This window comes from Saccopteryx leptura, chromosome 5, assembly GCF_036850995.1.
Source record: "Saccopteryx leptura isolate mSacLep1 chromosome 5, mSacLep1_pri_phased_curated, whole genome shotgun sequence".
Lineage (NCBI taxonomy): Eukaryota > Metazoa > Chordata > Mammalia > Chiroptera > Emballonuridae > Saccopteryx > Saccopteryx leptura.
Genome location: NC_089507.1, coordinates 165,358,926 through 165,375,531, shown reverse-complemented (window position 1 = coordinate 165,375,531; position 16,606 = coordinate 165,358,926). Strand labels below are relative to the sequence as shown.

The following is a 16,606-nucleotide window of genomic DNA, read 5'->3' as shown; positions in this document are numbered from 1 at the left end:
CCTGCTGGCTCCCAGGACCAATGCTCAGGGCCTGAGTTGAGAGAAAGCAAGCAATTTTAAAAGTCTATATATATTTATAAATCTTGATACCATAAAATTAATTAGGAAACACCTTGCAACAAAAGAGAGAGAGTAATACAAAAATACATTCTCACCTCTCCTGGAGCTAACCCAGTGATTACATCTCAGGCAGGGGGAGATGCTATAAAACTTTGCTGCTGTCTTTGCATTCCTGGAGATATCAGGTGGGATGGTGTGGGAAAGAGGGAGGTCCATTTTAAAATGACTACGTGACAAGTTAAAAAAAACAATGTTTCTTTAATTACTATGTGACAAGTTAAAGAAAACTGTGCTAAGGGAGGAAGGAATTCCTGGGTAGATGGCTCTTTTGTTTAGCAAAATTACAAAATTGGGTTTTTAGGTTTAGAAAGGGTAGGCACCACACCCTCTTCAAACCAACTCAGAACCAGAGGAAGGCAGGGAGAAATGGGAGCTCAGAGGTTCATCCATCATAACAAGAGGGAGGGCAGAGTCCCTGTACAAATCCTGATAAAATGAGGGATGATAGTGCTGAGTTTTTTGGGGTTTTTTTTAAGGTCTTTTCTATGTTCTCAGTGAAATAAGGAGCAAGGTCATCAGTTGAGAGCAAAGAGAGAGACGGTGGCTTGAGGAGGGTTGAGCAGAGACATGGTGCCCTTGGAGTGTAGGGGAGTGTACAGCCTATCAAAATAGGGTAGGATTTCTGGGCAAGAGCCAAGGGCTTATGTAACATTTGTGCTGATGAATTGGAAGTGGGACCTATTAGCAAAATTGTGAATTTTTCTTCTTTTTCCAGCAACCTTCAGCTGCTCTGGTACAGGTGGAGAGAAGGCAACTAGCACCTGGGGTGGGTTTTGCCACCAGGTGCTACAGAAGGAGAACTGGGCAGGGGAATTGAATATACACAAAAAGAGCAATTTCATGGCGGATTGCAGAATTTGAATATCTAAGAAAAGATTATTTTCTTTAAAAATTTTTTTTATTATTTATTGATTCTAGAGGGAGAGGAAGGGGGAGAGAGAGAGAGAAAGAAAGAGAGAGACAGGCACATAGATCTGTTCCTGCATGTGCCCTGACCAGAGATTGAACTGGCAACCTCTGTGCTTTGGGATGATGCTCTAACCAACTGAGCTATCTGGCCAGGGCAGAAAGATTTTTTCTTAAGTCATTTTTTAACCAAACACCAAAGGTTCCACCCCAGCTCTCCTGGCCTGGAAGTCCATCTCATCATTCTACGGCCATGCTTCTCAAACTGGAGGATGCAAAGAATCACCTGAGGCTGTGTCATGAGTGCAGACTTTGAGATCATCTTCACAAATTCTGGGACCTGGCATTTTTTTCTTTGTACTAAGTACTAGGCAACGCCAATGCAGGGGTCTGTGGGCCAATCTATCAAAAGTGCTGAACTATAGCTGTTTTAGGTAAGAGCACTGGAGAATAGAGTTAGGGAAAAGGGAGTTGGGGTACCCAGGTCATTATTCACACTGTCCACTTCACTGCCACGAAACGATGGTGTTTCAAATATTTAGGTTCTTAACCAGATAGCGTAACTAAAACCAAGCCAGGATGAGCAAAGATGCAATCAAGGGCTAAGGCCATAAATCCAATCACTTTATTTTTTTCCACTTCCTTTATGTTCCTTGGAAAAACACAGATATAACATTTCATTTTGAACCTGAAAACGAGTTTAGCATGGCTGTACTTCTGATGCGTCAGTTTTCCAGAAAGCGAGAGAATGGTGCTCTGTTTGGAGAGAAAAAGATAAACAGTCTATGAGAAATCATCATTTCTTTAATTTGTTAAATGGCTGAGACAAATCAAATACATTTTACAAATATAGAGAATAAACATAATTATATGAGTGAATCCATTTAGTGTGAGGTTTATGTGATACGAGAAGCATCAGGGAAATGACAAGGCACTCTTTTCTAGGACAGAAAATAAAAGGTTCTCTGTGACTCTGAGAGTCAAGATTAAAAGAAAAAAAATAAAAACTGTATCAGCCTTTTATTCTCCAACACACTAACATCACTGCATCGGTCTGAAGACTGGGAGGGAGAACGGCCTGAAGAAATATGTCAACAAAGCTCTGTTTCCTTTTTTTTTTTTTTTTTTTCTTTTTTATTTTTATTTTTTTTTTTTTGCGTTTTTTTTTTTCTGAAGCTGGAAACAGGGAGAGACAGTCAGACAGACTCCCGCAAGCGCCCGACTGGGATCCACCCGGCACGCCCACCATGGGGCGATGCTCTGCCCACCAGGGGGCGATGCTCTGCCCATCCTGGGCGTCGCCATGTTGCGACCAGAGCCACTCTAGCGCCTGGGGCAGAGGCCACAGAGCCATCCCCAGTGCCCGGGCCATCTTTGCTCCAGTGGAGCCTTGGCTGCGGGAGGGGAAGAGAGAGACAGAGAGGAAAGCGCGGCGGAGGGGTGGAGAAGCAAATGGGCGCTTCTCCTATGTGCCCTGGCCGGGAATCGAACCCGGGTCCTCCGCACGCTAGGCCGACGCTCTACCGCTGAACAAAGCTCTGTTTCTTTCAATGATCCTCCGCGAATATTTTTTATGCTGATTTCTACTATGCTTACGGTGCTTTGCCAAGTTGGTATTTAACGTTTCACCAGGGCTCTGCTCTGTTTCGAACAATAACAATTTATTCAGTGCATTTCTAACTCTTTGTAATGATCATAACTGTCACTGAGTGAGCACCAACTCAATGTCATGCATAACACTTCTAATAATCAAACCTCTGAAATGGGTATTGACTACTAGTGCTCTTTCCCTCTGTCTCTCTAGCTGGCCACTTCTCAGCCCCCTCTCTTCTTCTCTGCACCTGCTCCCAACTCTGCTCTCTCCCATCTGCTGATACAGGGCTGGCAACATGCTTGGACCATTTTAAAACCCAGAGCCAACCACAGCCTCAGCCTCTGTTTCCTTCACACAAGGATAGTCAAACCCTAAACATGAAACCATATAAGGCTAGCAGCTCCAAATGCTGGCTATTAGAAACTTTTTAAATCTCACAGACAAAATTATCTTATTTAAAACATTTTGCTCTGATGAATACAATGTTCTAGTGGGTACTTTTCAAACTCTAGGAATTGCTGAAGAAAGGGGAAAAAATGTTGGAGGGTTCTAAACCAATTACCATTGCCATGAGTTACTTTGTAGTTTGGGTGAGTTCTTTTTAATTTGGAACCAAAAGGTGGTACATATTCCATTTATTATTATTATTATTATTATTATTATTACTAATCAAGCTTAATTTGAAATGGTACAAGATGGCATCATTCACCTCAATATTCATCAAATAAAATCACAACCCTGAGTATTAAAGAAAAGAATTAGAAAGAACAATGTTTATGTAAGTAAAGAAATTAATGCAGCTTACTGCTTCCTCTCACTCCATCTCTCTTTTTTTAAAAAAAATAAAATATTTTCTTAGTAGATTTTTAGAGAAAGAGGAAGGGAGAGAGAAAAATATCAGTTTGTTGTTCCACTTGTTTATACATTCATTGATTGATTCTTGTAGGTGCCATGACCAGGTATCGAACCCTCAACTTTGGCATATAGGAACAACAATTGAAGTAACTGAACTACATGGCTAGGGCACACTCAATCTCTTTTTAAAGACCAATGACCAGCCTGACCAGGCGGTGGTGTAGTGGATAGAGCATCGGACTGGAATGCTAAGGACCCAGGTTCAAGACCCCGAGGTAGCCAGCTTAAGTGCGGGCTCATCTGGTTTGAGCAAAAGCTCACCAGCTTGGACCCAAGGTTGCTGGCTTGAGCAAGGGGTTACTCGGTCTGCTGAAGACCCGTGGTCAAGGCACATATGAGAAAGCAATCAATGAACAACTAAGGTGTCGCAATGTGCAACAAAAAACTAATGATTGATGCTTCTCATCTCTCTGTTCCTGTCTGTCTGTTCCTGTCCATCCCTTTCTCTGACTCTCTCTGTCTCTGTAAAAAAAAAAAAAAAAAAAAAAAAGACCAATGACCATATTGACATGACATGGCTTCTTACAGTCATTATGTAATAAAAGTAGCGGTTATAATAAGGGGCAAATTGAAGTCCTAGCCAGTGTTAAACTTACCCTTGAAGCATTTGGGGACTTCAAAGGTGCCATCTATGCACTGAGCATCCTCTGTATAACTACATTTCTTTTCCTTATTTTTGCAGAAGAAAGAAACTTTTTGACCATGCAGAAGTCCATTCTTAAGTTTCTCTTGGATCTTTACTCTCTCTCCTTCAAATATCACAGTAGCTTTTTTAACAGATATTTTACAAGATGCTGAAAAAAACAATGTCTGTAGTCAAAACTTAAGAGTTTTGTTAGTCTTTCTGAAAGAGAATGTAGCATTTGAACCTGTAGATGAGCACTCCTAGAACAAATTGCTCAAGACCAGAAGATCCCAATACTGTACATAGTAACAATATCATTGCTAATGAAAGCTCTTTATCAATAGAACCATTAGTCATGGGTTCCAAGATGGCCTTTTCTTCCCCTACAGTAGCCACATGAGAAGGTCAGGGCAGAAGCATCAGATTCTAGGCTTCAGTGAACAGGGACTTCTACCAGATGTTGTCATTTCTTGTAAGCCTGCACTGGCCCACTCAGGACCCATTTACTAAGCTAGGCACCCACCCACCAGCCACTTTGAGGGTTGCTTGACAGCTCAAAAAACGCTCCTTTCTCTGAAAGATTGCCTTTGGCCATAAGGAAGACAACTCTTCTAGGAGGTAATGCAAATCAGCCCCAACCCCAGGGTCAGAGAAGGGAACAGCAATGACTAATTAGCAAGAAAATACAAAAAGCATGTCCCCTTGCCTCTTGGTGGAATGAACTCTGGGGTAAAATTTATGGTCCATAGCTTCTAAGGGGATAAAAGGAAGGTTACACTTGAGCTGAGATCACATACTTGTTCAAAACTTAGTTGGATGAGCAGTATCAGAATCATCTGGGAACTTGGTGGAAATGCAAATTCTAAGGTCCTATCCAGATCTCCCGAGTCAGAAACTCTGTGGGATTCTGATGCACAGCGGAGTTTGAGAACCAGTCTCCTACTCCATCTACCTGCATCAGTCTTTCTCCTGAGACACCCTCTTAACAAATCAACTGCACCTGAATCCCTGTCTTAGGCTCTGCTTCTAGGCGACCCTGACCTTAAACACTAGCCATACGTCATTTTGCCTGCTGTGCCTAATTCCCTTTTCTGCTTACACTGTCCAGCCCACAGCAACCTGAGCAGATAAATAGGGCTAGGTTGTAGTTCTTTGCATAAGCATGACACTGACCATATCAAGGATAGGCACCTAATTAAATATAAAGGAATGGCTCAGGAAAAAAGATGCATGAGTGATGAATTCTTTTGTTGAGAAGTCTTGATGTAGAGTCTGGCCAGGTTCAAGGTGAGTAAGCAGAAAAACATGGAGATGAGAAAGACCATGAGATCATTGAGATATGAAAAAGGTAACACTTGTTCCTGACTTTCAGCTCCAGTTCTTAGGAGGACTGGTTGTGTTTCATTTCCTCTTCTTCAATGTCCATCTCATTGACTGCTGCCCATTTATAAGCCCTCATTTCTTTGAACTATGTGGTTGGCTTTTGCAACAATGAGAAGAGTCTTAACTAGAAATGAATTCTCATAGAAAAAGACTTTAAAGCAATCTTCCACCATATTATCAGTGCTTACAAAGGATCTGTTAATGTCATACATTTTAATTTCAAATGAGTTTGCCAAGCACAGAGCTGCCCTGTGCCCTGCGAAGCAAGTCTGAGCAACAAGTCAAAAATGATTGGACAAGAAAATGGCAAGTAAGGGTGACCCACTGGATAAATTCAGATGTGTTTTAAGACCTCACCCATATTTCATACCTTTACAACTTGGCTGTGCAGACCAGTTTCCAAATTTGTTACATTCTACTTCTTCTGGGCCATCCAAGACATATGTATCATGGCAACCATACGTGGCTTTATCCTTGTAGAAAAGTGCTTCTTTTGCGGGATGGTTCACAAATCCATTGTCTGGCCTTGATGGGAATGGGCATTTTACTTCTAAAATAAGGTATTCGAAAAAATAATTAGTATAAATAGTGATGTTGTCCAGTAGTCACGGGATATGTTGTTACCATCGTATTCCCTTATACCATTGAACAGAGGGTGTTCCTGTGACTTGAAATGTAATTTCTAGGTACCTTAATGCTTAATTCTGTCTCTCTTATCTTGTACTTATGGGAGCCTGGACATTAAAAAAGAAACAACACCCTTTTGAAAGTACATAAATGAGTTACCAAGTTCTTCAGGCTTTCACATAGTCATAGGCATCATTTATTGTGAGTTTCATTTCCAGGTAGTATAAGATGGTAAGTTTGAAAGAAGAAAAATTATCTGTCTCTTTTAACCAACAAACCATGAAATTAAAACAGAAAGACTCTTTCTATGCACAACAGAACACCATTATTTGGATTTTAAATGTTAAATCTTTCTGACCAGGTGGTGGCGCAGTGGATAGAGCGTCAGACTGGGATGCAAAGGACCCAGGTTCGAGACCCCGAGGTTGCCAGCTTGAGCAAAAAGCTCACCAGCTTGGACTCAAGGTCGCTGGCTTGAGCAAGGGGTTACTCAGTCTGCTGAAGGCCCGCGGTCAAGGCACATATGAGAAAGCAATCAATGAACAACTAAGGTGTTGCAACAAAAAACTGATAATTGATGCTTCTCATCTCTCTCTCCGTTCCCGTCTGTCTGCCCCTATCTATCCCTCTCTGACTCTCTATCTGTCCCTGTAAAAAAAAAAAAAAAAGTTAAATCTAATTCTCATGATTATTTTCAGACTATACGAGAAGCCAGCACAAAATACAAAGAAAAAAAATAGTGCTGCGTTCAGGCCTTCTTAAGATTCCTAAAAGCAGAGCCCCAAACCCATATTTCTGCTTACTCCAATATAAGAAAGCAAGGGGGAAGCCAGGAACACAGAGCTCTTGTGAGGTAGGTTAATGAGGTAGTTTAAGAGGATAAACTTCAGAGTTAAACTGCTCGGTTCGATGTTGACTCTTCCACACATTAAATGAAAAAGACTCTATGAACAGACTGACAGTTGTCAGAGTGGATGGGGGTGGGGGAGCTGAGTGGAGGGATTAAACAGAGAAAAATTTATAGACACAGACAACAGTGTAGAGATTGCAGGAGGAAAAGTGGGTAGGATGAGGCAAAAGAGGGTAGAGGGGGGATCGATAGTGATGGAGGGAGACTTGACTTGGGGTGGTGAGCACAGTGCAATATATAGAATTGTACACCTGAAACCTGTATGCTTTTATTAAGCAATGCCACTCCAATCAATTCAATTAAAATTTTGACTAAAAACATAATAGAGGATCTACTCACACCAAAAACAAAACAAAACACACACACACACACACACACACACACACACAACACAAAACTATAAGTCTAGAGTCTAGAGTAATACTTAAAGAAATAGTCTGTGGAAGAAAAGCTCTCCTCTGTAGAAGAATGCCAGCTAAACAATATGGAAGGAAAGACAGAATTAGATAATCACCGTTTTGCAACCACAGAACTGGATCATGAGTGGATATGAAAATGGCATGTAGAGAGAGCATACCCACACAATTGCCAAGCATCACGCTTGAGTAGCTCATTGCAAAGAATAAGATGGCCTTTACCAAAAACAGATCTGCCACTCACCCCACCTGACCAAGAGATCAAACAGAACATGACCAGTGATGAACACCATGTGCCTCCTCACATGATGAAATGAATCTTTAACAAATTATTTAACTTCAATCTAATCATGAGGTAAAACAAATCAACCGAATTAATATAAGAACATTCTATAGGACAACTAGCCTGTACTTTTCAAAAATGTCAGTGGCAGACAACTCGAAAGTCAGGGAATCTTCCTAATTAGAGGAGTCTAAAGAGGCAGGACATCCAAACAGAATGTGTGCTTCTTGATTAGTGCTCACATAAAATAAAACACACATATAAAGGATACTTCTGGATCAATTAGAAAAACTTACATATGAAGCATTTTTAAATTGTTTTAATTATTACAATTATTTAAATTATTGTTAACATTTCAAAACATGTTCAGTGTCTTGGGTACAGTGATAATATAAGAGAAAATTCTTTTTCTTAGATATTTATGCTCAAGTATTATGGGTAAGTGTCATGATGGTTCAGGAATGGTTTCAGATGGTTCAGGGGAAAAAAGTATCTGAAGGTGGGGAGAATGAGAATGTCACAACATATTGCTAGTTGATACATCGACGTTGGGAAAAAATTTTTAAGTACCTACTTAGGACTTGGTAGAATGAGAGGACACATACAAAGCAGGGATCAGTGCCTAGGCAGAGGTCAGTCCCCCAACAGACACTCGGTATTATTACCCGTAGTTTCCTCATGCTGAAAAGCACTGATGTTTTGAATCATTCAACAGATCCTTAAAATGTCTACTACAGAAGAAGTTAACTCCTTAGTATGACTCTTTGTGTGGATGATAAATTCTACAATTTGTTATGTGATTGACAAAAATTAAAGATAGTGAGGATAGCTCAAACGCAGGGAAAAAGAATTGGTATCATTTTTTTAATCAATTATTTTCGTGATTCTTTTTTTTTTTTTTTTTTTTTTTTTTTTTTCTGAAGTTGGAAATGGGGAGGCAGTCAGACAGACTCCCGCATGCGCCTGACCGGGATTCACCCGGCACGCCCACCAGGGGACGATGCTCTGCCCATCTGGGGTGTTGCTCTGTTACAACCTGAGCTATTCTAGCGTCTGAGGCAGAGGCCATGGAGCCATCCTCAGTGCCCGGGCCAACTTTGTTCCAATGGAGCCTCGGCTGTGGGAGGGGAAGAGAGAGACAGAGAGGAAGGAGAGGGGGAGGGTTGGAGAAGCAGATGGGCACTTCTCCTGTGTGCCCTGGCCGGGAATCAAACCCGGGACTCCCGCATGCCAGGCCGACGCTCTACCACTGAGCCAACCGGCCAGGGCCTCGTGATTCTTAAATGTAGGTAAAAGTTTATAATGATTTGACTGCAATCCAGTTTTTTACTTTCATCTCCGCTTAATCGAGGCTTCTCCTCACCAACCTCACAATGTACAGCTGCCTGTGTACACACCCTGTTCTTTCCTGCCGTCCAGACTTGACACACCCTGAGCCCTGTGTGGCATGCCTTCCCCTAAGCATGCACTCGTCCTATAAGCCCCTCCTCTGGAAAGATTTCCCAGGCTGCTCCAGACAATTCTTTGCATTCTGTAGGGTTTCCCTGAGGTCAGAAACCAGGTTCCCTTCATCTGGTGTCCCAAACACTTAGTGCACTGCCAGGTAACATGAGGGAGACCAATAAACATTTGGTCATTTACAATAGAAGGCAGCTATGCTCGCCACTTACCAACAATGCCAAACATGTTCATTTGAAACAGTCAACGATAGTAGAATGTTCAATAGTTTTCAACAATGGGAGTTGTACCACTAACATAATCATTTTCTCTTATCCTTGCACTTACCCCTGCATTCTGGTAATGCAGTCCAGTTCCCATGTTCTGTGCAGGTAACAGTATCATTTCCAAACATGGCGAAATGTGGCAAGCATTTAAAGATGACCTTGTCACCATAGAAGAAGCTGGTTCTAGCCAATGACTCATTACCACTGAGTACTGCAAATTTAGGTGTGGGTGGTGGAAGGCAGCTCATACCTGGAACAAGAACAAACCATAATTTTTATAAAAAATCACAGGCTTCTAAGTATACTTTTTCCAGAAAGAAAAAAAAAAAACCTGAAGATTAACTTGAGAAAATGCAAAATTTGATCAAATGCCAGAATAAAAACGACCCATGGTAGAAGCCAACTAAGAAAATTTGACCTGAAAAGCAGATGTCTAAACCAGTCAAAACTAAAAATTGAAGTGAATTTCAGTGCTGCCACCCCTAATGCGCCTGTTAGAATCCCATAGAGCTTAGGTTTCCCTGAGTCTTTGATCCCAGTGCTACTTCGAAGGAAGGTGTTTCTGGATGTCAGAATAGGTGGACAACATTGCTCAGGGACCATCCTGTGATCATCACTGATTGCAGCAACTCGGTGCTAAGTCACTTGCGACATCTGAGTTCCACTGCTAGTTCAGTTCAGGTTTGTTTGTTCCTAGTGAACACCTCCTGCTTTTTTTTTTTTTTTTTTTTCACTCTGGAGCTCATACAAGGAGCTCTATACAGAGAAATGGTATAGGTTATCCTCTTAACCTGACTAGTGTAAAGTCTGAGCAAGTTCAGGTAAAGTTATATTAACATAACAGAACTTAATGCAGACCGAACTATGATGAATCTTGAGTTTCTAGAGTCTCAACATGTGCTCCGTGGACCAGTAGCAGGAGCACTGACCGGAAGCCTGTTAGGAACGCAGAGGCCGAGGCCCTCCCAGGACCCACGAACCAGAACTGCATTGAAACAAGATGCCTAGGAGATTCAGATGTACATCACAGTGTGAAGAGTGCTTGTTCAGGTTAGACAGAAGCTGAAATAGTCTCTCTGCTTGTTACTAAAAAAAAAAATGACTTTATGAAGGAGATATAAATCTGCTTAAAAGGAGAAACTATTAATAAGAACCACAGTGATTCCTAGGACTGAGTAAAAAAAAACAAAACTACTTAATTTAGCCTTAAAATTTTTTTCTGTAGTTTAATGTTTCTCAAACTTGTTTATTTGAGAATGCTTTACTTTTCCACTTCTTTGTCTAGGATACACCTCACTAAAATGTTAAAAATTAATATTATTGTAATGTCCAGGCCTCTTGGTCAAAATTGTATGTGCAGAAATCACAAGTTAGGGAGTATACGAATATCCCTCCTTATAAAAGCAAAGCCCAGAGCTGACCCTGACTGCTCAGTTGAGCATCCCCTGAACACATCTAACCCTTTGAAGGAAACTCAATGAGCTTTTAGAATGCTGAGGTCTTATAGGGCCCTGTGATGGGCTCTAAGCTTCCTGTGAAGGTGACTTCCTGTCTCCCTCATCTCTAGCCTTACTTGCTGAGGGCAGAGCTGAGTCTCGCTTAGCTTTGTAGCCTCAATGCTAGAAACAGGATGTAGTGCATATTACATCCTCAATAGATGTTTATTGAATACATGAATGAGTGAATGAGTAAACGAATAAATGAGGTGCCCGAGTGGGAAGAAGGTGGTTGATCCAGAAGTTCTTTTAGTCCAATGGTGGCAGTCACTGACAGACCAATGCCACACATATGCAAGCCCCTGCCAAAACATTGTGGGAGTGTTGGAATTAACAAACCCAGAAATCACTGGCTCCATCAGGGAGAGGATACAAAATGTGTTCATGAGTAGAATGCTTCCCTCCTGTCATCCCAAAGTGGTTGCTTCCTCCTCCAAAGTAAGATGTTATCAGGATGAACCATTCCCCACAAGGGTGACCAGTCATCTCATGGAGCTGAGACTGAAGTGTTTCAAGGGCTTGAGACTTAGTGCTGAAATCAGAAAAGTCCCAGGCAAACCAACTGGTCACCCTCCCCATAACTGGGACCCACAGACTCACGAGTACAGACAGGAAGGTCCGGACTCCATTTTCCTTCTTCAGTGCATCTAGAAGATTTAGCTCCATTCAGATAAAACCTGCCAAAGGAAAATTGAATCCATCAAGCAGGAAAATAACCCATGAGAGCATCTCAAATGCCTTCTCCCTTTGTGCATTGCTTCAGAAGAATGCTATTGACTTCATTCCCATTTTATAATGTTGTTTTCCTGAAGAGTTTAACACCCATCTAAGGCTCAAGTCTTCCAGCCTAAGGCTGCAGGTGAATCACTTGAAGAAAGGGAGGGTCCATAGCTGGTGGATGCAATAGCTAAACCCCCAAATCCTTCACCTTCAATGAGCTGGATAAATGAACTGACTCTTATGTGAAGCAGAAAAACCATTTCTTTTTCAGGACTACAAAATGAATCAATCTGAGTAATCTCTACCATTCATTTTCTGAAAGCCCTGTCACATGAATATATAAAAACATTGTAGCCTTTTATGAGGTTGATCACTTTGTATGTTATATAAATGTCTCATCACTATGTTGTACACCTCAAACTAATATAATATTGTATGCCAACTGTAATTAAAGACAAACAAAAAGCCCTGGCCAGTTGGCCCAGTGTGTAGAAGTCCTGGGTTCAATTCATTGTCAGGGCACACAGGAGAAGCGACCATCAGCTTCTCTCCCCCTTCCCTTTCTCTCTCTCCGCCCCCCCTCCCTCCCACAGCCATGGCTCAAATGGTTCAAGCAAGTTGGTCCTGGGCACTGAAGATGGTTCCATGGCCTTGCTTCAGGCACTAAAATAGCTCAGTTGCTGAACAATGAAGCAGCAGCCCCAGATAGGCAGAGCATCACCAGGTAGGGGACTTGCCGGGTGGGTCCCAGTTGGGGCACATGCGGGAGCTTGTCTCTCTGCCTCCCCGCCTCTCACTTAATAAACAAACAAACAAACAAAACAGTGCAGTCTATTTCCATTGAAAATGTAACATTCTGTCCTTGAAGCCAATTTTTTCAATGCCATTTGTCATCAGACCCACCAGTAATTTGTGTATCAGATGAAAGAACTGCATTTCTCTTTCACACGTAGGATTTCTTAATCTCCAACCTCAAACAAGGATCCTCAGTAAAGTTATACCTTACTCTATGTACAGCCAACTTGCTATTGACAATGTCACCACCAGTAGTGGCAGATGAGCTATTATTACCAACCACGTCTTCTTCCTGAGGACATTTACTGTATTGGGAATTAAGAGAACTATGGTCTACGTCCTCATACTCCCAAACTTCTCCATTGTATTCTCTAGAGACTTCCACCTCAGTCCATCAGCCTTATAGCTAACATCCAAATCCAATTCCTAAAATATTTTAATCCTCATGCCAAGGTTTGGCTCAGAAATTATAAAGAATTATTATCCAGTTTCAATAATTTCTTTTTTCTAATTTTTTCCCTTTTTATTAAATCTATTGGAGTGATACTGGTTAACAAAATTATACAAAGTTTTAGGTGCACAGTTCTACAACACATCATCTGTACACTGTGCTGTGTGCTCACCACCCCAAGTCAAGTCTCTGTCCCTCATCATTTATCCCCCAGACCTTCTTCCACCTCCCTCAACCCTCTTCGCCAGACAATCACCACACTGTTGTCCATGTTCCTGAGTTTTTTCTCTTTGTTTCCTTTTTGTTCCATTCCTCCATCTGCCTACTAAATCCCCCCAACTCCCTACCCCTGACAGTTATCAATTATTTATTATTTATTTATTTTTATTTCTTTCTTTTTTTTCTTTCTTCCTCTTTCTTTCTTTCTTTCTTTCTTTCTTTCTTTCTTTCTTTCTTCTTTCTTTGTAAGATAGAAAGAGGAAGGGAGAGAGACAAGAAGCATCAACTCATAGTTGTATCACTTTTAGTTTTTTATTGATTGTTTCTCATACATGCCTTGACCAGGGGGCTCAAGATGAGTCAGTGACCCCTTGCTCAAGCCAGTGACCTTGGGCCTCAAGCCAGCGACCATGGGATCATGTCAATGATCTCATGTTCAAGCCTCAAGCCAGCAATCCCACACTGAAGCTGGTGAATCTGCACTCTAGCTGGATGAACCCAGGCTCAAGCTGTTGACTTTGGGGTTTTGAACCTGGGACCTTAGTGTCCCAGGTCTACACTCTCTCCAACGCACTATCACTGGTCAGGTTGTCAATAATTTCAATGTATCTCCTCAGATAAATAAATAAGGAGCAGAAAAATTAGATATAGTTCATTAATTATCATATTCTCCATCCCTTACCCACCCTCAGCACCATGGTACATTTGTATTCAGTGATTTGAATTCAGCAAGTCCAAGCCTCAAAATAAAGTATGAACTAGTCTTGATGTTTAGCTTAAGGGCATAGAAATGTGCTTCATCTGTTAGCTACTCATTCACCCACCCATCAGTCCTTACCCTGGGTTACAAGCAAAACTGATCGTGTTGGGATATTCAAAAGTTGTATAGCGTACAGCTCCATTTTCTAAGATTCCAGCAAAAGGACATACTTTGGCTGCAATTCAAAGATAAAAAAGGTAAATATCTATTTATAGAATTTGCTATTAAAATAAAAATATATTAATTCATTTCTATCCTTTTATCCAATAACTGTACTGGTGACAGTCTAAGAGTATAACTAAAATAAGTCAAATGATATAGGCATGAAGGTGATCATTCCACAGTTACCTCTAATAACAAAATCTTAACAGTCTAAATGTTCACTACCAGAGTATTGTTTCAATTGATGATGGTAATCAAGAGTTGAACTATAATACAACCAATAAAATATTAATTATGATGACTGTAGAGACAGTTAATGGTCCAATATGCTGATGAAAATAGAAAAACACAAAATGGTATCTGTGCTCTATAATAATGCAAAAATATACACATAGAAAATAAATTTGAAAAATGAAATTGTTAGTGTTCCAGAGTTATGGCTGATTCAAAAAAAAAATTCCCTAATGATATTATAGTGGTTTTTCATTAAAAATTGTGTTTGGTCTTTTTTTGGTTTTGATTTTTTAATCAGAGTACATTAAAATCATGTGTATGAGAATGTATAATTTTTCACAAAGGTCGTGTCTATAGGACCAAAATCACCAAAGCCTAGAAAGGCACATATAATTAATTTTAGTACTGTACTTCATTTCTACATAAAATTGCCAGAAATTCTTTCTGGTTGATTGCTCAATGTTTGACTGGAAAAATACTGCCAGTTAGCTATCACAGGACTATATTCTGTTGATGAATAAAAGTAACCATCTATCATAAAGCAATAATGAGATATCAATGTATATAATTTGGGTTATATGATTAATTTAGTATAATATATTTATATTTTATTATAAATATAACATGTAATATAAACATAATTTAGATGAAATTTACTGTCATTTCAATAACTATTAAGTCTGCTTGCATTTTGATCCAAAGTCCAGAAATATAATGATTTTTCAGGTTTTATTTTTTCAAGCGTCTCCTTGGCATCTGTGTAAATCTCAGAGTATCTGCACTTCCTTTTTTCACTTCTACAGTGTTTCTCTCTTCCTTTAGTCAAACCAGGTCTCTTTTTACATCTCCCCCAGTTCCAGGCTAAGTTCATCTCCCCTTCTCTAAATAGGACTCACTGCCCTTGTCCTCATCGCCCATGGAAGAACCCTAAGACTTTCTTGTTTCTTCACAGCCCTCCCCATCCCACAACACTGCTGGCCTTCTGTACCCCGAACATGATAAAATAGGTTATTCCTCCAAAATGTCCAGAATCCAAACAAGGGAAAGAACGTGCCAGAAGGCACTGACTTACGTATACATTTCAGCGTGTTGATGGGCCAGAGTCCAGACAGAGGGCAGATGAACCGTCTCATCCCTCCCCGGGATACGTAGCCCGGCTGGCAAGAGTACGTTATCTCCTCCCCTGGCTCATAAGATGTTTGCAAGGGAGTTACTGTGGCAAATGGTAAATGCTCCGGCCTGGGACAGGCTGAATAGAGCACAATGCAGTTGGTTAAGAAGTCTCTACGTGCATCTTTAAGTTCGGCTGGCCTAGCAATGAAAACTCATTAATACTATCCATAGTAACTCTCCCAAGTCCTGTGCCATAGCTCATTAATTTCCTCAACAGCCTTTGAAGGGTACTATTGTCATCTCCATTGTACAGTTCAGTCCACTGAGTCTTAAACCGTCTAAGGAACTTCTATTAATAATAAAAAAAATTAAAAAAAATAACAAATTTCTCTGAACATATGTACCCTGATTTAACAATGTCACCCCATTAAAATTAATAATAAAAAAAACTTCTGGAAGACCTTTAAACGTGGCAATATTAAAAAATAAGTATCAACCCAGGCTCTCCAGCATCCACCCTAAACAGAATTTCAGTTATCGTTAGTGACCCCTGGCATACACCAGCGGGAGGGATATATCAATTATTTTTTGCAAAAGCAATGAGTACTTACTCCGTCCTGCCATAGCCATATGGCAGAGAAAGCTCGAGACCAAGATGAGTCCTGGAGAGATCATTGTGGATGCTTCTCGCCGGCACTCCAAAGTGGCTTGTCTCGACCAAAACGAAAGCTGCACATATGAAACTGCTTAACTATTAACCATTTTTGTGTACTTTTTTCTATGTAAATAGAAGATAAAGTATCATGATCTGAAAAGGAACTCCAGGGCCTACATTCTTTAATTATTTACTTTCCACTTCTGTGGGTCTGTTGTGAAATCATTGGTTGATGATTTCTGTCTTATACCATGTATGTTAAAGGCACAAAACAGTTCATGATTGCCACTGATGGGATCCTCGTGATTTCCAGCTTGCCGGGTCTTCTGCCCAGACCTCTCATACTCTGTCCTTTGTTTTGTGTTCATCGTGGATGGACCACCACAAGGCTGATGTGATTGCTCCACTCACAGCCTTGACATGTGAACTTAATTTAAGATCATCTCTTCATTTCTGGGTATCAGTCTACATGCCTCTAAAATGATATTCCAGTGTCTA

The 16,606-nt window shown here is 40.7% G+C and overlaps 1 protein-coding gene across 1 annotated transcript; it reads right to left on the bottom strand.

Annotated features, from left to right (window-relative positions):
- Positions 1-1,637: 1,637 nt before the first annotated feature.
- On the bottom strand, positions 1,638-16,208 carry APOH (apolipoprotein H). The gene is made up of 8 exons (XM_066386626.1): positions 16,065-16,208; positions 15,413-15,589; positions 14,023-14,119; positions 11,600-11,676; positions 9,565-9,753; positions 5,914-6,093; positions 4,132-4,329; positions 1,638-1,782 (listed from the first exon to the last, which is right to left on the bottom strand). The coding sequence occupies exons 1-8, from the start codon at positions 16,126-16,128 to the stop codon at positions 1,727-1,729; spliced, it is 1,038 nt and encodes a 345-aa protein (XP_066242723.1). The 5' UTR covers positions 16,129-16,208; the 3' UTR covers positions 1,638-1,726.
- Positions 16,209-16,606: the final 398 nt, after the last annotated feature.

What these genes read in the sequence shown, in the direction of transcription:
- APOH (XM_066386626.1), bottom strand. Translation starts at nt 16,128, where the DNA reads ATGATCTCTCCAGGACTCATCTTGGTCTCGAGCTTTCTCTGCCATATG. An exon ending in CAACACGCTGAAATGTATAC is followed by an intron (nt 14,120 to 15,412) that starts GTAAGTCAGTGC and finishes TTTGAATTGCAG; the next exon opens with CCAAAGTATGTCCTTTTGCT. An exon ending in AGTTTTGCTTGTAACCCAGG is followed by an intron (nt 11,677 to 14,022) that starts GTAAGGACTGAT and finishes TTCCTTTGGCAG; the next exon opens with GTTTTATCTGAATGGAGCTA.